Genomic DNA, 24,331 nt, shown 5'->3' with positions numbered 1-24,331 from the left:
TCCTTTATGGCCAGGGATATTGGGCATTTCTTCACGTGTTTTTTGGCCACTTGTACTTCTTCCATTAAAAATTTCTGTTCAGTTCATTGCCCATTTCTTCATTGTGTCATTGATTTTTTAGGAGTTTAGTTTTTTCAGCTCCCTGTAAATTCTGGTTACTAATCAAATCCCTTGTCAGATGTATAGCTGATGAAGATTTTCTCCCCTTCTGTGGACTGCCTCTTAGGTCTGGTGACTGTTTCCTTTGCTGTGCAAAGCTTTTTAGTTTCATGTAGTCCCATTTGACAATCCTTTCTCTTAATTGCTGAGTCACTGGAGCTCTATTTAGGAAGTTATTTTCTATGCCTGTATGTTCCAGGGTATTTCCTACTCTTTCCTGCAGTAGTTTCAAAGTTCTAAGATTTACTAAGGTCTTTGATCCACTTTGAGTTGATATTTGTACAGGGTAATAGGCATGAATCTAGTTTCAGTGTTCTGCATGCAGATATCCAGTTTTCCCAGAAACTTTTATTGAAGAGGCTGTCTTTTCTACATAGCATATTTTGGGCACTTTTGTCAAAGATGAGGTGAGTGTAGCTGCATGGATTTACGTCTGGGTCTTCTATTCTGTTTCATTGGTCTTTGTGTCTGTTTTTGTGACAACACCATGCTGTTTTTATTGTTATGACCATAGTATAGTTTGAAGTCAGGTATTGTGTTCCAAAAATTTTATTGTTGTATATACCTAAGTCTGTAGTTCATTTTGAGTTAATTTTCAAATGTTCTCTGAGAGATTTGAAAAGAGATTAATTTTTTTTTTGCCTGTGGACATCCAATTGTTCCAATATCGTTTGTTGAAAAGACCATCCTTCCTCCATTAATTTGCTTTTGCATTGTCGTCAAGATTCATTTTGTCATATTTGTGTATGTCTGTTTCTGTGTTCTTTATTCACTTTCATTAATCTATGCATCCATCCCTTTCCAAATACTCCTATGTGGTCTTGATTACTATAGCTATATTAAGTCATAAAATTGGATTGAGTGGTTCTTCCTTATTCTTTTTCTTCCTTTTCAATATTCTTTTGGTTATTTTAATTCCTCTGCTTTTCCATATAATTTTTAGAATAATTTTGTCCATCTCTACAAAAATATTGCTAGGAATTTTTTGTGATACTGGGATTTGAACTTAGAGCCTCCCACTCACTAGGCAGGCACACTACCATGTGAGAAACTCCACCAGCCCATTGCTAAGAATTTCTATGGAATTCTTAAATCTGTGTTTAAATTTGGGAAGAATTGATGTGTTTACAATATTGTCTTCCAGTCCATGAATATGGTATATCTTAATGTTTTATAGTTTTCTGCTGCATCAATTTGCACCAAATTTTCTTTAGTCTGTTAACATTATAGATTATAGTAACTGTTTTTCAAACATTGGACCAATCTTACATCTCTGGAACTAACTCCACTTCATCCTGATATATAATTCTGTTTACATACTGACATATTTTTATTATTTTGGTGCTGGGGATTGAACCCATGGTTTCACACATGCTAAGACCATGCTCTGCCACAGAGCTAACCCAGCCACTAGTGATGCATTCTGTATGCTAATGTTTTGTTAATAATATTTGTCTGTAGTTTTCTTTTTTGTGGTTTTTTGGTACTATCTTGTTTATTTATTTTGAAAATATAAATATGTAGGTCAAACTCACTGTGTATCCCAGGCTGGCCTCGAACTCACAATCCTGCCACCACTTCCTGAGTTATGTGAACCACACCACGGCTGGTCCTTGATACTATCTTTTTTCTGCCTTTGTTATTAGGGCAATATAGATTGCTGTCATAAAATTAGTTTGAAAAAATTCCAATTTTTCTTGAAGAGATTATGTAGACTTGATATAGAATTAGTGTTACTTCTTTACATGCTTGTTAAGTAGTCTTCATTGAAACCTTCTGGGCCTGGAGATTGCCTTTTCTGAAAGTTTTCAAATTATGACATCAATTTCTTTAATAATTATTGGGCTAGCCAAACTACCTAATTAATATTGGATGTGGTATGGTTATTTGTGTGATTTTTTTTCTGGCAGTACTGGAGTTTGAACTCAGGGCAAGGCTCTGCCCCTTGAACCATGTCCCCAGCTCTATTCTGTGTGCTTTTTGAGGAATTGTGTCATTTTGTGTAAATTGGCAAATGTATGTATAGTGTTCCTTTTGACATTTTCAGAGCCTGAAGGAATATTCTCTATTTCATCCCTGATGTTTGTAGTCTTCTCTTTTTTGTTATTTGTCAATCTTGCCAAAGTTTGTCAATTTTATTGAGTGCTGGCTTGTGGACTTATGGATTTTCCTATGTTGGTCTGTTTTCAACTTCATTGATTTTTGCTCTTGTTTTATTTTCTTTCTCCTCTCTTTGGGTTTACTTTTCTATTATTTTTCTAGGTTTTTTTTTCAAAAATAATCATTTATTTCTTACAGTTCTAAAGGCTGAAAGTCTGAGAAGAGGATGCCAGCATGATTGGGGTTTTGGTGAGGACTTTCTTTCTGGTTCACAGACACATAGACAGTAACCTTTTTTTTTTTTTTTTTTAAATGTAGCCCAAACTGGCCTTGAACTCATTATCCTCCTGCCTCAGCCTCTCAAGTGCTGAGATTACACCTTGCTTCTTCTAGTTCTTTAAGTGGGGCTTAGATTATTGATTTGAGACTTTTTCTGTTTTTTACTTCATTTAAGGCTATAAATTTCTCTCAGTGTGACCTTAGCTGTGTTCCACAAGATTTTTAAATGTACTATTTTCATATTTGCTCATTTTGGTTTATTTTCAAAATTTTCTCTTGAGAGGGCCTCTTTCAAATTTTCAAATGTTTTTTGACTTTTCAGTGTTTGGGGATTTTCTTATTTTCTTCCTGTTACTGATTTCTAATTTGATTCCGTTGTAGGCAGACAACACACTGTATGACTTCCATGCTTTAAAATTGGTTGAAGTTTGTTTGAGCTTGGGTATTTTGGTGTATCTTCCTTGTCACTTGGTAAGCATGTGTGTGCTGCTGCTGGTGGGTGCAGAGTTCTGTAAATGTAGATTAGCTTCTGCTGGTTGATGGTGGGGTTAAGCTCTTCTGTATCCTTGTTGTTTCTGTCTGAGGCTTATTTATAGTTTTGCTAAGACAGGTGAAGAGTACCTAACTCCAGGGGTAGTTTAGACTTGTTACTAAAGTGTACTTCCTCGAGGGTCTCTATTCTATGCCCTAGGCAGTACCCCAGCTGGTCAGCCTTGGAACATATTCCTGCCCTTGTGTGATCATTGGGAATGTTTAGCTTACAATTTTCAAGTTGTCTGTGCCCAACTTTCTACCTGCATAGTTGGCAAAAATGCAAAGGAGCTCCATGCAGATTTCCAGAGTTCATTATCTGTATAACTCCCTTCTTTCTGTAACAATTTCCCACAGCTTTCAGATGGGAAGTTTACCAGGCTTGATGTTTCCATCCCTCATGTTAATGAGGCCACCAGCCTCAGTGTCCGTCCCCTTCCTTTCACCTGCCCTCCATCAGTGGTCTCCAGGCATCAAGCCAGGACAGTCACAGGACTCCCGAGGTTTGCTGGCTTTCCTCAGGAGTCCTGGTCCTATCCTGCTTCTCATCTGCCCAATGTCAGCAAGCCGAGTTTATATGTTTAGTCCAGTTTTCTAGTTGCTTATGAAGAAAGGTCCAGTGGTTCCCACTATGTCATGATTGGATATAAAGCATGACTGCTTTATATTTTTACCATTCTGAGAATAATGCGTTCACATGGTAACATGGTGAAATGATAACAGTAGAGTTTTAGTTCCTTTTTTTTTTTAAGTTTTGCTGAGTAGTGAAAAGACAGCTGTGGTCTCATGTCAGGGGTGAAACAATGGACAGAGGCCAGTCATGCCTGCATGATTGCCATTTGCCCTCTCCCTGCTTGTTCACCTCCACCTCTACCCCCACCTCCCATCCTCACTCAAAGATTTGTATGTAGTTCCTGTTCAACATTTGCGACACTTCATTGAAGTGACAGTCAGCCTGGAGAGTAGATGAGCTGATCTGGGAAAGTTGGGTAGAAAGAGAAGAAGAGAAACACTAGATGGAGTCTGCAGAGTTCCAAGCCCAAGAGAAGACAGAGAATGAGAGACCAAAGTGAACTTGACAGAGGCTAAGATAGGTCAATAATTTACTCAAGGCCATAGAGCGCATTCATTGCTCTTGCCCAGATATGCTTTTATGGCAGAATCAAAGCTGATGTTAAGCTGGGCTGCTCTAGTTTGGCCTTCACCATAGTTTGGATGTTTGGTTTAAGTGTGTCCTCCTAGCATCCATGTGTTAGAAGTTTGGTGAAGAGATGTTAACAGGTGGTGGGACCTTTAAGAGATGGGGCTTAGCAGAAAGTCTTTAGGTCATTGGAGATGCTGCTCTTGGTAGGTTCCAGGGACCTTGAGTTAGTTCTGGAGAGAGCAAGTCCTTATAAAAGCAAGCCTAACCCTTGAATCATTCTCAAGCTTCCTGTTTTGAGATATGATCTCTTATTCACACCATTGGAAGCAGAGGCCAGTGTCATGCCCTTGAACCTCCACACCGTGAGCTAACCAAATCTCTTTCTCAGGAATATCATTATAGTAATGAAAAACGGACTGAATCAGCTGTCCTTCTCACTTCCAGCTGGTGTCTCCTCTTCAGGTAGCATTCACTTCATGCAGGTAACTAAGTATTCAGAATTACACCCCCTAGGCATGGTATTATTGTAGTCTGTTTACTGATGTGTGTTCCCTCCCATCTGAGGTTTGCTGTCACATCTATCCCCACCACCCTACAGCCTCAAGAAGAGATGACAGAGAAGAAGGCAGAGTGTTTGGGAAACCTCCTCCTGGAGAAAATAAGAGAAAAGGATTTTGAGTTGCAAAAGTGGAGGTCTTTGTGGTTCCAAGGGCTTTGCCTTGAGGAGACTTAGGGCAGAGAGAATATCTGGTGATTCAGAGCTCATTTCCCATCCCTACTTGGCCTCTGAAATGAGAGATCTCAAGACTGGAAGAAGTCTGGAGCAGAAAAGTTATTGTGTCAGTCAACTTTGTTACTAGACCAAATCCCTGAAACACTCAACTTATAAACAGAAAAGGCTTATTTTGGCTCACAGTTTTGGAGGCTCCAGTCCTTGATCAATTGGCCCTGTTGTTATGGGCCTGTGGTGAGGCAGCACATCATGGTGGGAGCGCATGGGAGAGCAAAGCTGCCCACCTCATGACTGGGATACAAAAGAGAGGAAGAGAAAAAGGCTGGGTCCCACACTCCCACTTGAGGACATATCCCATGACCCAAAGACCTCCCACTCAGCCTCATCTCTCAAAGATTCCCCATCTCTCAATAGTGCCACCCTGTGGGCCAAGCCTTTAATATAACAGTTTTGAGGACCATGCAACATCCAAATTACAGCAATCAGAAAGGCAGGTTTGCACTTCTGAGGAGGGGTCTGCTGCCTGCTGTTCTCAGTGGCTGACAGGTGCATAGAAACCCCAAGTGGGTTTGGACAATCTGGGAGTGGAGAGGACTTGGGTTTGGGGAAAGGGCAGATCCAGGGTTCTCTGTGTCCAGCCTGTGGTGTAGAAGCTGTCCTGTGGTCTGACATAGCACAGTAGAAATCTTCTGAATCACTACCCTGGCACTGAGTGGGTAGGCACAGAAGAATCCCCAACATCCAGGCAGAATGCAAGGAAGAGAGGGAATGTCACAAAGGAGAAGAAGGTGGGTGGTGGCAAACAGGAGTGGACAGGTGAGTGACAATTGCAAGGATCATGGGCAAGTGTACACCATGGGCGCTAATGTGTATCCACATCACCAGTTTGTGTTTTTGTGCCTCTTGGCCCTTAGAACTTAGATGAAACACCAAGAATAATGGGAGAAGACCATGACTAGACTGAGAGCAAGTTCAAGATGTCTGGCAAAATGAGGGCTTAACATAAAGATGGAGTACAGGAGAATGATGAAGCTACATTTCTTGTACACCTGAGTTTGATTTTTGAGATTCACACCCAATATACATATATGCCCATCTCAAACATGTAGACCATCTTTCTTCTGTATCTCCTACGTGTCACGCCAAGCTCCATTTGTCATCTAGCATTGTGGATATCATGTAGCTGCAGAAACTGAGAAACTTGAATTTGAATCTGGACTCCATCACACTACTACGTGACTGTGACTTGTCTGAGTCTCAAGTTCTTCATCTGTAAATAAACATAATGACACATCTTCTCTGGAAAATATAATCAAAAACAAAATCTAGAAGTCCTCTCCATTATTGAATAAGACTTAAGCTACAAAGTGATGCACCAGGGGACTGAGGGGGGAGGGGGAGAAAGTGGTGCACCTTGCAGGCAATTTCCTAAAACATTGAAAAGACAAGAGCTGGAGGCATGGCTCAAGTGGTAGAGTGCCTGCCTAGAAATCTTGAAGCCCTGAGTTCAAATCCAAGTATCACCAAAATAAAAAATTAAAAGTCAGGTGCAGTATCTCTCCTCTGTAATCCCAGCTACTCAGGAGGTAGAGATGGGGAAGAGTGAAGTTTAAGGCCAGCCTAAGCAAACATCCACAAGACCCATCTCAACCAATAGCTGAGCATAGTGGTACATGCCTATCACTCCAACTAAAAGTAGGCATAAATAGGAAGATTAAGGTCTAGACTGGCCTAGGCAAAAAAACATGAGACCCTATTCAAAAAACATAACTAAAGCAAAATGGGCTAGAGGTGTGATTCAAGTGTCAGAGTGCCTGTCAGGCAAGCTCAACTCCCACCAAAAAGAAAGAGGGAGGGGAAGAGAGGGAAGGAAAGAGTGGGGGGGGAGAGGAGAAAGAGGAGGAAGAGGAAGAAGGAAGGAAGGAAGGAGAGAGAAAGAAGGAAAGAAGCAGGCAGTGGTGGTTCACACCTGTAATCCTAGCTACTCAAGAGGCAAAGATCAGGAGGATTGTGGTTTGAAGCCAGCCAGGGAAAATAGTTCATGGGACCCTATCTTGAAAAAACCCATCACATATAAGGACTGGTAGAGTGGCTCAAGGTGTAGACGCTGTTCTAGCTCTAATACTCCAAAAAAAAAAGAGAGAGAGAGACAGGAAGAAATCTTATCTCCTTACATAATTAAACAGTTACCACCCAATACATATTGTCCAAGATAGAGAATAATTAGTACTCAAGTAAGAGGCCTCAACTGCATTATTTGTCACACATAATCCATCCTAACTTTACCCCTGGTAATTGGGGTGACCATCTGTATTAGCTATTTGCCTTTATCCAGAAGAAAAACAAGCTTATCTTTTAACCAAGGAGGTAGACTTTTTGAGATTTGTTTTTGTTTTTGTTTTTGTTTTTTTTAATGCAGGGGAGCAAACCCAGCTCTCAAAAAGACTAGGAAAGCCTACACCCCCACCACAGGAGACAGTTTTGTTGCTGAAAACAAGGTGCCCATGGAAAAAACTGGGAGTACAGGCTTTGTGGCTCCAGTTTGTAATTGTAGCTTCTTGAGAAGAGATGGGAGGTTGTTGGAGGCCAGCCTCAGCAAAAGGTTCCTGAGACCCCATCTCAACCAATGGCGACCAATAGCTGGGTATGGTGGCATGCACCTGCCATCCCAGTTTTGTGGGGAAGCACAAATAGGAGGATAGCAGTCCAGGATGGCCTGTGGATAAAGTGAGACTCTATCTCGAAAATAATGAATGCAAAAAGGGTCAGTGGTGTGGCTCAAGTGGTAAAGCACCTGTCCAGCAAGTGTGAGGTCCTGAGTTCAAACTCCTGTACCACCAAAAAAATGTTTACATTTCAGGCCCTTTGCCTTGCATCCCAGGCTGGCCTGGAATTGCAGTCCTCCTGCCTTCACCTCCCAAGTGCTGAGATTACAGGGAAGCCCTACCTGACAGAGTAGTGAGGAGTAGACAAGAAAGGAAGCAATCAAAAAACAACTCTGAAGTGCCAAGGAAGATACTGTGGCAAACACTGAAAGCAATGTAACACTTTCCTTAATGAGATTTGTTAATAGTTTCTCAAATTTAACCACATGGGATTTATACAGATGCATTAACAAGGATGATGTTTACGTTTTTTCCAAGCTTGGAACACCTCCAATTCTGAAAGTTTGCTCCATAGGCTTTGACTTTTTCAAATATCGGTATGACTTGTAAGGCAACCACATTTTTTTTAATGTAAATTGAATCTTTGTGCTCATATTAAAGTGGAAAGCACCAAGAAACTTCACTTTATTTTCTAAATTTCATTTTTTAAAAGTTTAATAATATTTGCATGATTTTAGCTGATCTAAAGTTTACTAAAATCGATTCATGCCAATACAATATAAATACCACATCTGAGTATTTGCTGAATGTCCATATAGTTAACAAGGCATAAAAATTTTCACTGCAAGTACCATGAACTACAAGATATAATGCTTAAAATATATCCAAATCACAAGTCTCCTATGGAATGTGTTATTTTACCTTTTCAGTCATAATTAAAGGTCTATTATGAACACAAAGATTAAAAACTTGTCAAATCTTACCTACAGGATTAGACAACAAAAGTTGGATTGATTAAATGATAATGAGCCTTAATAAACTGGAATTATGAAATATAAAAAAATAAATACATTTACACGTTTCGAAAAGTGCAGGAAGTGCTTTCAGTGATAAGTTCCCCAAAGTAAATGCTCAAAGAAAAAGGGGGAAGGGAAATCTATAATTTTTAAGTGGGAGAATTAAACCTTTTATCATTAATTTGTTTGTTCTTGTGTGCTACTTGATGTTCTAAATTCCAAAAAAGCACTGAGGATCAGGATGGGGTATTAAGCAAAAAGGGTGTTTAACAAAATTCCGCTGATTATTTTTGATTTGTTTTGTTTTTTGAGACAGGGTCTTTTATGTAGCTCAGGCTGCCCTCCATCTCAAGATCCTCCTGCCCCAATCTCTAGATTCAGGGATTACAGTTGTACACACCACCATGCCTGGCTTAATTCCTCTGATTGTAAGAACATCAGTGTGTGGGGCTCATGGAAATAACAGTGCTTCCTCTGTGACTTATAGATCCCTACTCTGTCTTTACCTGGACTTTTCTGGATTGGTTTCAAATCCATGTATTAACTGTCACACTAGGCACATTTACATGTTTTGAAAAATTCTGGATATCACGACAGGGATACAAAGTGCTGAGGACTGAAAGACTGGGAACCCATCTTCTAGATGAGAAGATAAGACTCAGAGTTGATTTACCTAAGGCCACGCTCCTTGTAGAGCAGGTGAGTGAACCTAGACTCCTTTCCCTATATTATGCAACTCGTTTTTAATTTTTATTGATTTATTTTTGTGTGTACTCAAGGTGCTGAGGATGGAACTCAGGTCCTTGAATGTGCTAGGCAAGCTCTTTACCACTGAGCCACATCACCAGTTAATTTAGTACTATTGTTTTTTGAGACAGGGTCTCCCTATGCAACCCTGCAACTTTCTATGTAGCCCAGGCTGGCCTCAAATTCGAAATCCTGCTGTCTCAGCCTCCCGAGTGCTGGGATTACAGTTGTGCACCACCACGCCAGGCGTTAGCTATTAACAAGAGCTAGTATTTATTGAGTCCTTGTTATGTGCTGTGTTTTAGAGATGTTTTTTAATCCTCCCCACAGTCCTGCAAGAAAAAAGAAATTAAAAAGCCAAGTGACGGATCTAGGATTCCGTTCTTTATAGTGTGTCGGTTGGAAACTACGTTTGACCTATTTATAATTGATCACCGTGCTAACCGGAAGTACGACCATGGAAAAGTTAAATATAAGTAACGCAATTCACCCCTAACCCCGTAGCCCAAGCAGCCCAGCTGTCTTCCCGAATAACCCGGCTCCCGCTCCCGCCGCTGGCTTCCAAAGCCCACAGGTCCTACGCGTCCCTGCCCGGGTGAGCATATGTAACAGGCGACCTCCCGTTCTAAGAAGAGTTAGCCCCGCCCACAGCCCCGCCACAGCCTATGGTACCGGGCCGTTTGGGGGCACGCTCTGCCTGGATACGTTCTCTGATTGGGCTCCTGCGGGGGCGGGACCAGGCCGGGGGCGGTGCGCTCAGGGCACTGTGGACAGCGAGCAGCTGCGCGCCAAGTTTGGGTTCCTGTGTGGCGGGGCAGGTCACGTGGCAGGCTTGTGGCTGGGCACAGGTCAGCGGGTGTAGGGTTCTGGTGGGACCGACGGCGGCGTGGGACCGAAGCGTCGCTAGACACGTGCGGAGCCACGTTCCGGTAGGTGGGCGGCTTGGGTCCGAGCCAGTAGGCATCCCGGGCCCGCGGGCGCTTTGGTCCCCATGCATTTCCGTGGTACACTCACGCCTCTGGGAAGCCAGAATAACGCGGGTGCTGTTGATAAGCACGTGGGCCGAAGGGGCCGGCAGCAGCAACCTGGTCCTGGGCACATCGGTGTAATGGAGGTGGTGGCCCGTGGACTTAGGGGCGGATGCGAAGGCTTACTTGTGGGCATAGGTAGCCGCTCTCTACGGAGCGCCTTTCTCATGAAGTTTCGAAATGAGGACAAACCCTCACCTCGTACAACTAAACTGCAGGTGGAGTGCTAGCAACTGCCCCTTCCCCCCTGCACACACCCTCTCTGACATAGGAGCTGGTTGAAATGGTAGCGCTCGGAACGGAGCCCTGTGCTAAAGCCCGCTCCCCTAAACCGCTGCATACATGGTGTCTGCTCTTGCCACAGAACCCTGTTGTCTGCAGTCCTCGGATCTAGGAGACAAATGTTGCACTGTAGAGTTCTTGGCTCAGTGCCAGTACTTCGAGGTCTGGGAGATAAGTGACCCTTGGTCACTGCAGGTGAGGCTAGCACAGATGCGTGCCTGCACTCGGGAAGTTGCTGGACTGGAAACACCAGTTTAGGTGCCTACAGAATCCAGTTCGAAATTTCCTATTTGAGGGAGCAGGCAAGGGAGTGGGTGATTGTTTCCTAGAGTTCTGGGAAGAACTAAAGGTAAACCAGAGTTCAGATGCTGACTCTTACTGTCATATGACCTTGGAGACAAGTACACAAAATCCCTGTGTGAGACAGATAAGGAGTTCAACAAGATAGTTGCTGGATTTGTGTGGCAAAGTCCCAAGTAAGATTCAGACACATGGGGAGGCTGGTGGCCGTGCAAGTGACTTCTCTCTCTCTTTTTTTTAAATTTTTTTTCTTTATTCATATGTGCATACATAGTTTGGGCCATTTCTCCCCCAAGTGACTTCTCTTATTCCCTTTCCCTGGAGTTGTAAGGATCATGCCACACGTGAGGGACAGTGTCTCTACAGAAGTATCAACACTGGTGGCAAGGAACTTGCAATGAGCTATGGTGAGCTGGGGTGCTCAATGGAGAACCCTCTTCTTTAACAACAACAATCACCAGTGCTTTTGTGTACTTACTCTGTGCCTTTCAGTGCTCTGTTTTATGCCTTGTGTCTCTTGTAACTCTCATCGCTAGCTTCAGAATGCTTTTATCCCTGTGTTATGTTGGTAACTGGGGTCACATGTTAGGAGGTGGCAGAGCAGAATTTGGGAGCCTATGCATGCCATCACCACCCTTGTGTGTAGCCCCTTGCTGTTGAAAGTGGGGGAATCCAAGATGTCCAGCTTGTGACATATTCACTTGCTCTTTTACATAAAGAACCTTTGACTTTCGAATCTCCTATGACACTAGTGTGTTCCCCAGGCTTCGGCCACATGAACCTTTAGCAAATCAGACTTCTTCCTATCACAGTATTTGCTCTGCCTGGATTGCTCTTACCCCAAATCTGTGCTTGGCTCCTTTCCTTTTTTTTTTTTTTTTTTTTTTTGTGGTACCAGGGCTTGAACTCGGGGCCTACACATTGAGCCACTCCACCAACACCATAAATAGCTTATTTTGAACTAAACATAGAATAACCCACAATCCAGCATTTCTACTTATGGACTTATATCCCAAAGAATTAAAAAGCAAAGACTCAAACAGGTGCTTGAACCCAAATGCTCACAGCAGCATTTACAATAGCTGATGGGGAAACAACCCAAAGGCCCATTAACAAATGAATGGATAAACAAAATGTGGCATGTACATACAGTGGAATGTTATTTCAGCCTTGAAAAGAGAAGAATTCTGACACATGCTACAACATGACTAAATCTTGGAAGACATCCTGAGCGCAGTAAGCTAGGCACAAAAGGCCAGATGCTATAGATTCTACTTCTGTGAGATACCTAGGGTAGTCAGATTCACAGACTCAGAAAGTAGAATGGGGGTTGCCAGGGGGTGGGGAGGGAGAATGGGGAGTTTAAGTTTAACGGCAGAGTTTCAGTTTGGAAAGGTGAAACAGTTCTGGATGGTGGTGATTGCTGTACAACAGTGTGACTATTTGCTGCCAGCCATAGAACTGTGTGCTTAAAAATGGTTAAAGTAGGACTGGGAGCATGGCTTGGGTGGTAGAGCGCATGCCTAGCATGTGCAAAGCCTTAGTACCACCAAAAGGGAGGGAGGGAGAGAAGGAAGGAAGGAAGGAAGGAAACAAGTTAAAGTGGTAAATTTTATGTCATATTTTATTGCAATTTAAAAGTGAAAAAGAAATAGGCATATTTTTCAGGGCTCTAGACCTTAAGAAAAAATGCTAAATTTGTCTCCTAAGTGTAGTGTTAGCTAAAAATGACTATTTTCCTCTCTGTATCCTAAAAAGTCTCTGGATCTTTCTCTTTCTTGGTATAATTAAGAATGCCCCAAGATATAATAGATGTGATTGAAATGAAAGATTCTTGAACTCAGGCTGGCAGTATGGCTCAAGTGATAGAGCACCTGCCTAGCAAGTATGAGGTCCTGAGTTCAAATCCCAGTACTGCCAAAAAAAAATTTTTGAACTCTTTGAATAAATAATTTAAACTTTTTTTTTTTTAGTTCAGGAAAGAAAAAAAAAAGCTTACTTAGGGCTCCAGGAGAGTATGAGTTTAATAAGGGTATGTACTATTACTATGTAATAGTGATAAATGTTAATTGCTCCTAGGATGGGGCAGGGGTGTTACTGATCCTATGTGGCAATAGGAACTGTGTAGAAAACTCCAGGAGTGTAGTGAGAACAGGAATGTTACAGTGAAGAGTGGAGAAATGGTGGCACTGACGGCCCCCACGCAGGGTTTAGGAGGTCACTGTGGTTCAGAATTACTGTCTTGGGTCAGAAAAGAGCTTGTGCATGGACAGAACAGCAAGTCCCCCATGCATGGAGGTGGAGGCTGGCACCTCCCCCTTGATATGAATGCCTTTGGCCAGATGATTGGAGGTCTGGCCCTTGGGAGAGGAGGAGGTTTCCAGGTGGACTTTAGTTCTTTGGTGGTTAAGAAATAGCCCCTCTGTGTTGCTGGGCACCTACAAGTCCTTTTTAACCTTCTATAGTTAATATTTAAGAGAAGTTTTCCTTTTTGGAATTAGGGCCTGGTTTGGCTCTGGTGCTGGTTTGTGATTTCCCACTAGCAGAGGGTGTGTTGGTCATAGAGGAGCTGGGGTAGCTGGCTGTGCTTGGGTGCTGAGCTTGACAGGAAGAAGCAGTGGGGCCTGAAGCCCAAAGCACTTACATTCCTCTCGCCTCTGCTGGGGTGGCTTCCACAAGGTGCTGCTGCTGCCACTGCAGCTTTAGGGCCTTCCCATGGCTTTGGGTTTTGCAGGCACGCCTCTACACCTAATGATGACAGGCTCGAGTTAAAATAATGACCGCTTTGAAAGCCTCAATTAGGAATTTCCTGGTTAAAGGTGATTGACAGTTCCTTTTACTAGCCCTGCCAGAGAGGAGGGTGGCTGTGGTCTAGGATTTATACAGCCTATTTGTTCAGTGGTTTTGTTTGTCTGGCAAATTATATCTACCATGTGTACTCTTGGAAAGTGGACTCTCTCCTCTTGATTGGCTTCTTTTCAGGCAAGGTATCCTCTCAAAGAGGCCTCCTGTCCTGGCTACCCAAAGGGAGCCCCTTCCTCAGTGCCCTCTCACTCCCAGCACCCAGTTCTTTATTTGCTTGGTCCTTATGCATTTATGCCTGTGTTTGTCACCTGTCTTTTCCTAAGGGAAGCCCAGAAAGGCAGGACTCCAGTGGGATTTGTTCACCCATGGAAGTACTTATGAATGAATGAAGTTTACAAGGATACTTAACCAGACTGATAGGAAAACTGGCATCTGCTGTTTAAGGGAGGGCGGTGCCTGAGGGGTTTAATGTCACACCGGGGAAATAGTACTGGTCATGAAACTCTTGCTCTTTGTAGAAGCACATTTTAAGACACATGTATTTTCCAGTCAGCTGTATTTTTATGGGCTGTGGTTTTCTGATAGAAATATAAACTTGTGGGGGAGGGAAGGAGGGGGGGAGGGGCACAGACAATGTATGCACATGTAAGTAAATGTAAAAAGAATAAAATAAAAGAACAAAAAATCAACCCAAAAGATAATATGAAATGCAGCTAAATATATGAAAAGATACTCCAAAAAAAGAAAGAAATATATACATGTAAATGTGACCTGTAATTTTTTTTTTCAGCGCTAAGTTCTGGTATATAGCCCAGATTGTCCTAGAACAAATAGGCTTGCCCCAGACCACAGAGATCCCAGAGTGCTGAGATTACAGTGAGCGCCTTCACGCCTGGCTGGTGACCTGTAGTTCTTATAGGAAGATTTCTATTTGAGTGAGGGCATGTTTCAATTCACGTCTTCCCAGGAACCCGTAGGCTACACAGAGCACATGCTTCCGTTCTGAGTTCCACCTCCACAAACAACTTACTGCACAGCCCTGGACTAAGATAGTTTACTTTTCTGAGCCTCATTTTCATTACTAGAGACATGAACAGATTATTTTTAATTACTGCCAGGATTACAGCGAGACAGCTGGTATTCAGTGCCTCGTTAGAGGCATTTCTTCCAGCAAAACTCCCAGGTACACTTTGCTGGGGTCTGGGAAACATATGTCTAGGTTTTACTTAAATTATAAAACACTGCTGGTGGGATCTTGGAAAGAGAATCCCAATTGCCTGTATTCTCATCTTTGTTAACTTGTGTATCTACTCAGAAAAATGTCCTGAAAAGTTGGTAAATACAGAATTTTTGCTGTTTTATGGGAGCCAGCCAGATCCCTGTCAATGGAATAAAGACTTGGGTTTAGTGAAGGAGATAGCTGTGCTAGAAGTTGAGTGGCCAGGTAGCCATGCTGGGCTCACTGTAGGCGGTCACTTGGAAAGGTGGCAGGAGAAGGCTTTGGGATGGGCAGGGGGCAGGGTTGGAAAGAGGAGGATCAGGTTCACAGTTCAGAAAGGAACCCTAAGTTGCACACAGTGATTTTGCAATAGGTTATGCTTATGTTTACCAGGCCGTTTTGAGGGAAAGGTTAAAAAAATACGTCAGTATTTTAGCAACTTGGGAGAGCTTACAGATTCCAGTGAGCTTTGCCTGAGTGTAATGTTGGAAGCCACACACAAGTTTCCTATATTTTAGGCAACTTTGAACCATTGCAATGGCCGCTCCAATCAACAAGGCCCACAAGGATGCTATTCTCTGGTCCTCCCATGATAAGATGCTGGTGCAGCCCCTTAAGGACAGCGATGCGGAGGTGAGATTTGTGGGGGTTTTTGCAGTGCTGGGAAGGGAACCCAGGGCCTCACACATGCTAGGCAGGTGCTCTAACTCTCTAGTTCTAATCCTAAATTACCTTTCTTCTGGACAGCCTTGTAGTTACTATGAGTGCTAGATTGTGGGGCACTTGTGAGTTCAGGGAGGGAGGAACTTGATGAAGTACAGGGATAAAAATAGTAAGTTGAGCCGGGTACTGGTGGCTCACATCTGTAATCCTAGCTACTCAGGAGGCAGAGATCAGAAGGTTCGAAGCCAACCTGGGCAAATAGTTCCTGAGACTCTATCTTGAAAAAACCCTTCACAAAAAAAAAAGGGCTGATGGAGTGGCTCAAGGTGTAGGCCTGAGTTCAAACCCCAATACCACAATAACAACAACAATAATAATAATTGGTTGGTATAAAATTAAAAATTGGGATCCTTAAAGATAATTTGTTCTTATATTGTTTTTCTGAGTTTATTTTCTTTCATTCTTTCCCAAGTGCTTATAGCCTTTGAGGAAGACTTGTTCTGTCCCTTAAGCATTATACTAATATTCTTAATTTGGTTACAGTTAGCTTTGAGAGCACAGTATGAATCTGTAATCATGTCTTTTCTCTTTAGGAGATTATAGTTTTGATCAGAGCAAAATGTGAAACCGAAATATCCAAATGTCTAGTGTCTGTTTTTTTCTTGAAAGGTTTATGAGATCATTAAGAAGGAAAGTAACCGGCAGAGGGTTGGATTGGAGCTGATTGCCTCAGAGAATTTTGCCAGCCGAGCAGTGTTGGAGGCCCTGGGCTCTTGCTTAAATAACAAATACTCTGAGGGGTACCCAGGGCAGAGGTAAGTGAGTATCCTCGAAGTCAGTGTGGAATGTAAGCAGAATGTAAGTTCCAGATTTCCCAATTGTGGGATCTCTCATCTGTTCCTGCTCTCTGATGTAACCCTTCTAGTTCCCAGCCTATCATGCCACTGATGTTCTTGGAGCGAGTGTGCTTAGGATCACACTTAACAGTCCCTTTGGGGGCCAGTCTATAAAGGCTATTATCCAGCATCTGTCTAGAATAAGTCAGTGTCCTTTGAGGGATGCCACTGATGGTGAATATTGCAATGAGGGTTATCTATGGGAAATGGCCCAGACGTGAAAGGGAATGTATAGGACTGGCAGAGTGGTTCAAGTAATAGAGTGCCTATCTTGCAAGTGCAGGACTCTGAGTTCAAATCCCAGTGTGGCAAAAAAAAAAAAAGAAAGTGTGTGGTTTGTGTGTGCGGGGGGGCTATTGTAGAGGTTGAGTATCCTTTATCCAAAATGCTTGAGACCAAAGGTGCTTTAGATTTCAGATTTTGACTGCTGGGAAAACTGGTTAGCAGTCTGCAAAAAACTAAAACTAGATCCATGTATATCACCCTATACCAAGATTAACTCAAAATGGATCAAGGATCTTTAATATTAGACCCCAAACTCTAAAGTTGATACAGGAAAGAGTAGGAAATACTCTGGAGTTAGTAGGTATAGGTAAGAACTTTCTCAATGAAACCCCAGCAGCACAGCAACTAAGAGATAGCATAGATAAATGGGACCTCATAAAGCTAAAAAGCTTCTGTTCATCAAAAGAAATGGTCTCTAAACTGAAGAGAACACCCACAGAGTGGGAGAAAATATTTGCCAACTATACATCAGACAAAGGACTGATAACCAGAATATATAGGGAACTTAAAAAACTAAATTCTCCCAAAACTAATGAACCAATAAAGAAATGGGCATGTGAACTAAACAGAACTTTCTCAAAAGAAGAAATTCAAATGGCCAAAAAACACATGAAAAAATGCTCACCATCTCTAGCAATAAAGGAAATGCAAATTAAAACCACACTAAGATTCCACCTCACCCCTGTTAGAATAGCTGTCATCAACAACACCACCAACAACAGGTGTTGGCGAGGATGCGGGGAAAAAGGAACCCTCTTACACTGTTGCTGGGAATGTAAACTAGTACAACCACTCTGGGAAAAAAATTTGGAGGCTACTTAAAAAGCTAGACATCGATCTACCATTTGATCCAGCAATACCACTCTTAGGGATATACCCAAAAGACTGTGACACAGGTTACTCCAGAGGCACCTGCACACCCATGTTTAATGCGGCACTAGTCACAATAGCCAAATTATGGAAACAGCCAAGATGCCCCACCACTGATGAATGGATAAAGAAAATGTGGTATCTATACACAATGGAATTTTATGCAGCCATGAAGAAGAACGAAATGTTATCATTTGCTGGTAAATGGATGGAATTGGAGAACATCATTCTGAGTGAGGTTAGCCTGGCCCAAAAGACCAAAAATCGTATGTTCTCCCTCATATGTGGACATTAGATCAAGGGCAAACACAACAATGGGATTGGACTATGAGCACATGATAAAAGCGAGAGCACACAAGGAAGGGATGAGGATAGGTAAGACACCTAAAAAATTAGCTAGCATTTGTTGCCCTTAATGCAGAGAAACTAAAGCAGATACCTTAAAAGCAACTGAGGCCAATAGGAAAAGGGGACCAAAAACTAGAGAAAAGGTGAGATCAAAAAGAATTAACCTAGAAGGTAACACACATGCACAGGAAATTAATGTGAGTCAACTCCCTGTACAGCTATCCTTATCTCAACCAGCAAAAACCCTGTTCCTTCCTATTATTGCTTATACTCTCTCTACAACAAAATTAGAGATAAGGGCAACATAGTTTCTGCTGGGTATTGAGGGGGTGGGGGGGAGAGGGAGGGGGCGGAGTGGGTGGTAAGGGAGGGGGTGGGGGCAGGGGGGAGAAATGAACCAAGCCTTGTATGCACATATGAATAGTAAAAGAAAAAATATTAAATTAAATTAAAAAAAAAAAGATTTCAGATTTTGGTCTATCTGTACAGACTCAGTAGTTATGCATTCCAAATCTGAAATCTAAAATGCTCCAGGCTTTTTTTGTTTTTTGCAGTGTTTGCTGGCATTGAACCTAGGTAAACACTCTACCACTGAGCACATGCTAGGCAAACACTCTACCACTGAGCTATGCCCCTGATGCCCTTGAAACTTTAGAGTATTTGGAATTTAAGATTTTCAGATTAGGAATCCTCAACCTGTACTAGAAACCGATTCTACATTTTAAGTACTGGGTTTACAAATTGTACAAGAAAGTACCTATTTTTGGCTAAATAAATGAGCTGTTGCCACTTTGACTATAAAATAATAATAACAAATAAATAAACCCACTGCACTTGGGTTTGCAAGTGCAGTGGGTTTTGGTCTCTTTCACCATGTGAACCAGTGTACATTGCCTTGGTAGAGCCCCATGGGTGCATCATGGGCCTGGACCTACCTGATGGGGGCCACCTGACCCATGGGTTTATGACAATTTATATTCTTACTCTTTTTTCTTTTTTGGATAGGATCTTGCTGTGTTGCCCAGGCTGACCTCAAACTCCTGGGCTTATGTGATCCTTCAGCCTCCGTCTTCCTATTGTTGGGACTATAGTCATGTACCACTGTGCCTGACGTAATTTTTGTTTTCTTATAGTTATCATCAGGCAAAGAAAATACAGAATTTGATTATGGCTTTTGAAAATTTGTACATTTGTGTTCCAACAAGAACTGAAAAAGAAGGATTACCCTTGGAAAATGAGCTGCCGTTCTTTCTGTCCTGAAATGTCCTTGAAGCTCTCTGAGGGTCACGCTGAAGGACTTGTCTTTCTTCTCTTGTAAATAAACAACCACCTTTTGCATTGTGCCTTGGAGGAGTTGCTGGTGTTTTCACAGCTAGTATGTCCTTGGATCCTCATAGCAACCATAGGGCAAGATGGGGAACTGAGACTTACTTCCCTCCATCATGCTCTGCCCACCCCTGAGCTTCGGCCTCTGCTAGGCACAGAGGTCGGGGGCTGCAGTGAATATGGGACCCTGCTTCTCTCCGTAGGTATTACGGTGGGACTGAGTTTATTGATGAGCTGGAGACACTGTGTCAGAAGCGAGCGCTGCAAGCCTATCACCTGGACCCTCAGTGCTGGGGGGTCAATGTCCAGCCCTACTCAGGTGATTGTCACATCTAGATAGGCTGGGACAGCCCCTTATGCCTGGCTCGGGGGCTGACTTCACTCAGAGGAGTTCTAAGAAAAACTTGTCCTAAATAAAAGTGAGAAATAAGTCAGGCCTACCTGGGGGTGTGCATCCTTCTCCATTGCCCTTGGACTCCTAGCTCTGTGTACTCCTCCAGTGCTCTGTCATTGGACTTCCCCTTTACTTAGTGTAGGGTCATCTTCTGGGACTCAGGGAAGACATGGTGATGGCCACGAGTGGTGTTCTCACCACTCCTAGATGCTACTTGGTGTCTCATGGGTAGAAATAATCATGGCTCTGGTCTCCCTGTTGCAGGTTCCCCTGCCAACTTCGCAGTGTACACTGCCTTGGTAGAGCCCCATGGGCGCATCATGGGCCTGGACTTACCTGATGGGGGCCACCTGACCCATGGGTTTATGACAGACAAGAAGAAGATCTCTGCTACATCCATCTTCTTTGAATCTATGCCCTATAAGGTAAGAGAGTATATCTCTCTCCAGAGCTTTCGTTTTATCAGAAAAACTTCCAGTGTCTGGCTGCACTTTTTGGGATAAATAGTTTTGTTCATGTGGCACTGCAGGCAACTCCACCTTGCACCATTTCTTACTTCCCTGCCCTGGACACAGCTCAGGCTCAGGTCCTGCCTCGAATGGCTGGGATAGAAAGGTGAAGGTGTAGGTTGAGGTTACAGGAATGTGGTGAAGGAGGCCGTGACTGAGGGGATCAGACGCTGCAGCAGGGTGGTGACCATCCCAGAACCATGGGAGCAGCGATAACTGGAGTAACAGCTCCTTGCAACCGGATCAACTACAGCTGGGCCCCCAGCAACAGCTACTGGCCCAGCTCTGCCTTCACCAAGTAATGTCCCTGCCTGGATCCCCTGTGGGTCAGCAGCTAAACAAGTTCAGGAGTGTCCCTGGCTCTAGCACCAATACCAGCATGTTTACCATCAAGGTCTCCGCAACCCATTTAAAGCCAGCCCTTGCCTATATATGGTTATAGTCCAGCCCAGCAATAGAACTAGGACTATCAGAGCCAGTCCCCAGGTCTGCCTCTGGGGTATGCTGGGCCCTGGACAAACAATTTTTTGTGGATCTCCTGTCCATATAAGCAATCAAGTCAAAAAATGCATATAAACCAGGTGTGGTAGCTCACACCTGTAATGCTAGCTACTCAGGAGGCAGAGGTAGGGGATCTTGGTTTGAGGCCAGCCTACACAGAAAGTTAGTGAGACTCCCTTCTCAAATAAAAGCTGGATGTTGTGGCACTTGCCTGCCACCCAAGCTACACAGGAAGCAGAAGTAGGAGGATCACTCTGGCATAAATACAAGACTTTGAAAAATACCTAGGGCAAAAAGGGCTGGTTACATGACTCAAGTGGTAGAGCACCTGGCAAGCAAAGGCCTTGAGTTCAAACTCCAGTGATACAAATTAAAAAAATGTATACATAATGTGAGGGCTTATATGAGAAATCATGATTTGTATATAATAAAAACGAAGGATGGACTGGTGGAGTGGCTCGAGTGGTAGAGCGCCTGAATAGCAAGCATGAGGCCCTGAGTTCAAGCCCCAGTACCACCACAAAAAAAAAAAAAAAGACTAAGGATAATGGATGGAAAAGAAGTAACATGCATATTTTTTATTGTTCTGCACGATGCGTTCTTGGTGTCCAGGAACCATCTTATCATGTTCCTTATTGTCTAGCGCACCATTCCTGGTTGTTTGCTGTTTGCTACCATGACAAAAAGTGGCAGTGGATATTCACACTTGAGTAAACGTCAAATGTGATTTTCTTCTTTTGAGAAAATGGAGCCAGTGTTCCATGTTGTTATCTCATGGTCTGTGCTGCATGCTGTTGACCTTTCTGTGTTTACTCAGCCATGTCTCAGTTCTAGTAATTACCTGTGGTTTTGTTTTTGTGCAAGGGACTTTGATTTGTTTTTTGTGGAAAGCCTGGGTGTTTCAGTGACAGATCACAGATCTTCTCACTGACCAAGGCCAGCCTTGAAGCTGTGTTTTTAAACATGTGATAGTAACAGCATACTGTGTCTTTGGACTTAAAATGCTACTGTTTCCTATTGAAAGAATTGTGGCAGAAAGTAATTACTGGCTTGTTTCTGGAGCCTTTGGTGATGCCTTCTCTTTAGTCCTGAAGAATTTATTGCAGATATCAGGAAGCCTCATCCTGTGCTCCAATTCCCGATGTTCACCATGAGTCAGGCTGCAGCCCTCCTGGCATAATGGCAGACCTCCTGCATGGTCTGGAAAGGCAGGTCTGAGACTGGGTGTTTTGGGCCCAGGAGGTACAGTTTGTCTGCTGCAGGATATGTGATGGGCAGGGAGGAGATAGGCCTATTTGGCCTCCACAAGTAGCTATCGAGGCTACAGGGGCATTCCTGGACTGCTTCCCTGCCCAGTCTTCCCTAGACCACCTGCCTCTGCCCCTTCTACTCTCCCCAGGCTCTGGGTGGCTGCCCTGTGCAGGGCCAGGTGTTTATTTCTCTATGGAGAGACATCAACACTGACCTACTGTTACTGTGTTTCAGCCCACCATGCCTGGCATGATCCATCTGATTGGAGAATCCCTTCTTCTCCCTGGTCCTAGGGGACAAAGGGGCACTTCCTACCCGCCAGCCTCTGCACTGCCCTGGCCTGATGCAGTTCATTAGAAATGCCTATGAATGCTTCCAAAAGCTGTTTTGTCTAATTTTTAAAATTAAAAAAATGAATTAAAAGCCTTTAAAACCTCACGAGTTTTTAAAAAAACAAAAACAAAATGAGCAGCCACAGATATTTTTGGTAATTATGGCTTTAAATTTTTTTTTTAGAATTTGCCCATTTTTTCCTCCTGTCTTAACCACATACCCTTTGACCAGTAGCTCTGCCTTCTTCCTTCTCCATACCCTTTAGAAGCCACCATTCTATATTCTTCTGTGAGTTCAGCTGTTTTAGATTTCATACCTATGAGAGAACTTGGAGTTTTTGTCTTTCTTATCTTACATAACATAATGTCCTACACATTTATCCATGGTGTCACAAATAACAGATCTCCCTTTTTGAGGTGGAATAGTCTTCCATTGTGAATGTACACTGCATTTTCTCTGTCTCTTCATCTGGTGGTAGGCATTTGGGTTGCTTCCACGTCTGGGCCATCATCAGTAGTGCTGCAGTGAGCATAGCAGTGCAGGTGTCTCTTTGACAGACTGACTTATATTATCCCCTTAGGAGGAATTGCTGGATCTGGAATTGGTTTGTATTGGGGCAAGGGATTATCTAAGTAACATTTTTCCACATGGATACCCAATTGATCTGGTCCTCTCCCCAGGGCACTGCAGTGTCTTGCCTCCCCTGACTTTGACCTCACATGAGGTTGTTTCTGGGCTCTTTGCCATTCTATCAGATTACCTGCTCTTCCACAAACATACACTGCCCTAATCACTATAACATTTCAAAATTTCTCAATAATGGTCTGTGTAGAAGTCTTGTACATTTTGTATTAGACATTTTATGGGTTTTGACACACATTATTAAAATTTTATAGTTGACTTCTTTTGATTTTGTGGAGGAAGGCGGGGATGGAACCCAAGGCCTTGTACATGGTAAGCACACACTCTATCATGAGCTCCAACCCTAGCCTAAGTTTTGGTTCTAGATGCTGTATTCAGAGAACTGACTAAATTCACTTACTCTCCTAGTCTGCCTCTAGAGTTTCCTGGGTTTTCTAGGTACACAGTCTCGCTGTCTGAGTAGTGTCTGGGGTTTTTTTCATTTTCTTTCTAATCCTCATGCATTTTATTTCTTTTACTTACCTCATAGAACTTGGAATAGAAGTGGTGTTAGCATGATGGGGGATGAGCATTTTTGTCTCATCCCTCAGGTAACTGTTTTGCCTCCTGTGAGGCCTGTGTCTTTTTCATCCTGCATGAGTTTCTTTTTCTTCCTTATCAAGGAGTAGGGCCCAGTGGCAGGGATTACCCTTTCCCGAGGCCCCTCAGGGTGTCCTGTACCTGTAAGACTCGGCAAAACTGTACCCCTTGTGCAGGCTGAATACACCAGTGCCCTGACTCACCTTCAGGTCCAGGTCTGGGTCATCCTTCCTGTTCTTATAGCAGGTGGGAGCAGATTCAAGTGGGAGGGCAGGAGGCATGGTGTCACCAGAGGAAGCAACTGAGCCTGTGTCTCCCTGACTCCCACAGGTGTACCCAGACACTGGCTACATCAACTATGACCAGCTGGAGGAGAACGCCCGCCTTTTCCACCCAAAACTGATCATCGCAGGTGAGGCACAGGGAAGGAGGCAGCCTTGTTCCTAGGCAGTGCCTATGCCTACAGAGGATGTAAAGATGGCCCTGCCCTCCTAGCTCACTGCTGGGTTTCCCTTGGATAGCTGAACCTGAGTCAAAATACATTCTTTTCTTTCAGGACTGGGGTCTGTTTGCCACCAGTAGTGCTCAGAGGAATAAGATCTGAGCTGAGGCTCTTCTCAAAGTAACACTTAGAAATGTTAATCCCTCCTGGCTCATGGGGTTGGTAATAATAGTTAAAGGGCATCATAACTATGATTCTTAAGCAGTTGCCTTAAGCATAGGGATGTTTTTTGAGGGAAATCTCCAGGCTTGCAGATCTGCACTGAGGTGACTCAACTGTCCAT

The 24,331-nt window shown here is 43.3% G+C and overlaps 1 protein-coding gene, 2 long non-coding RNA genes and 1 other non-coding gene across 6 annotated transcripts in view; all 4 read left to right on the top strand.

Moving 5' to 3' along the window:
* Positions 1-314: 314 nt before the first annotated feature.
* Positions 315-6,487, top strand: LOC141414063 (uncharacterized). 2 transcript variants are annotated; one of them, XR_012439161.1, is made up of 4 exons: positions 315-566; positions 2,458-2,508; positions 2,920-3,009; positions 5,861-6,487. It is a non-coding gene; the product is annotated as an uncharacterized lncRNA (long non-coding RNA). The 2 variants fall into 2 exon arrangements; XR_012439160.1 differs by having other exon boundaries at positions 2,920-6,487.
* A 3,601-nt stretch (positions 6,488-10,088) lies between these two features.
* Positions 10,089-24,331, top strand: part of Shmt1 (serine hydroxymethyltransferase 1) — a 22,885-nt gene continuing 8,642 nt past the window's right edge. Inside the window, exons 1-6 of one of the 2 annotated variants that reach the window (XM_020166480.2) lie at positions 10,089-10,244; positions 15,468-15,582; positions 16,282-16,427; positions 19,541-19,656; positions 19,996-20,156; positions 23,877-23,958. In XM_020166480.2, the coding sequence (XP_020022069.1) occupies positions 15,487-15,582; positions 16,282-16,427; positions 19,541-19,656; positions 19,996-20,156; positions 23,877-23,958 (601 nt within the window). In that variant the 5' untranslated portion in view covers positions 10,089-10,244; positions 15,468-15,486. Of the gene's footprint in view, positions 10,245-15,343; positions 15,583-16,281; positions 16,428-19,540; positions 19,657-19,995; positions 20,157-23,876; positions 23,959-24,331 lie in introns of those variants that run through there. The other variant, XM_074046676.1, reaches the window with a different exon arrangement.
* Trnaa-agc (transfer RNA alanine (anticodon AGC)) lies at positions 12,773-12,845 on the top strand. Its single transcript has one exon. It is a non-coding gene; the product is annotated as a tRNA-Ala (tRNA).
* On the top strand, positions 18,401-19,354 carry LOC141413811 (uncharacterized). Its single transcript, XR_012438721.1, has 2 exons — positions 18,401-18,587; positions 18,618-19,354. It is a non-coding gene; the product is annotated as an uncharacterized lncRNA (long non-coding RNA).

The sequence above is a fragment of the Castor canadensis genome, chromosome 11, assembly GCF_047511655.1.
Source record: "Castor canadensis chromosome 11, mCasCan1.hap1v2, whole genome shotgun sequence".
In the NCBI taxonomy this organism is placed as follows: domain Eukaryota; kingdom Metazoa; phylum Chordata; class Mammalia; order Rodentia; family Castoridae; genus Castor; species Castor canadensis.
The sequence above is the reverse complement of the archived record's forward strand: the minus strand, read 5'-3'. Positions and strand labels throughout refer to the sequence as shown.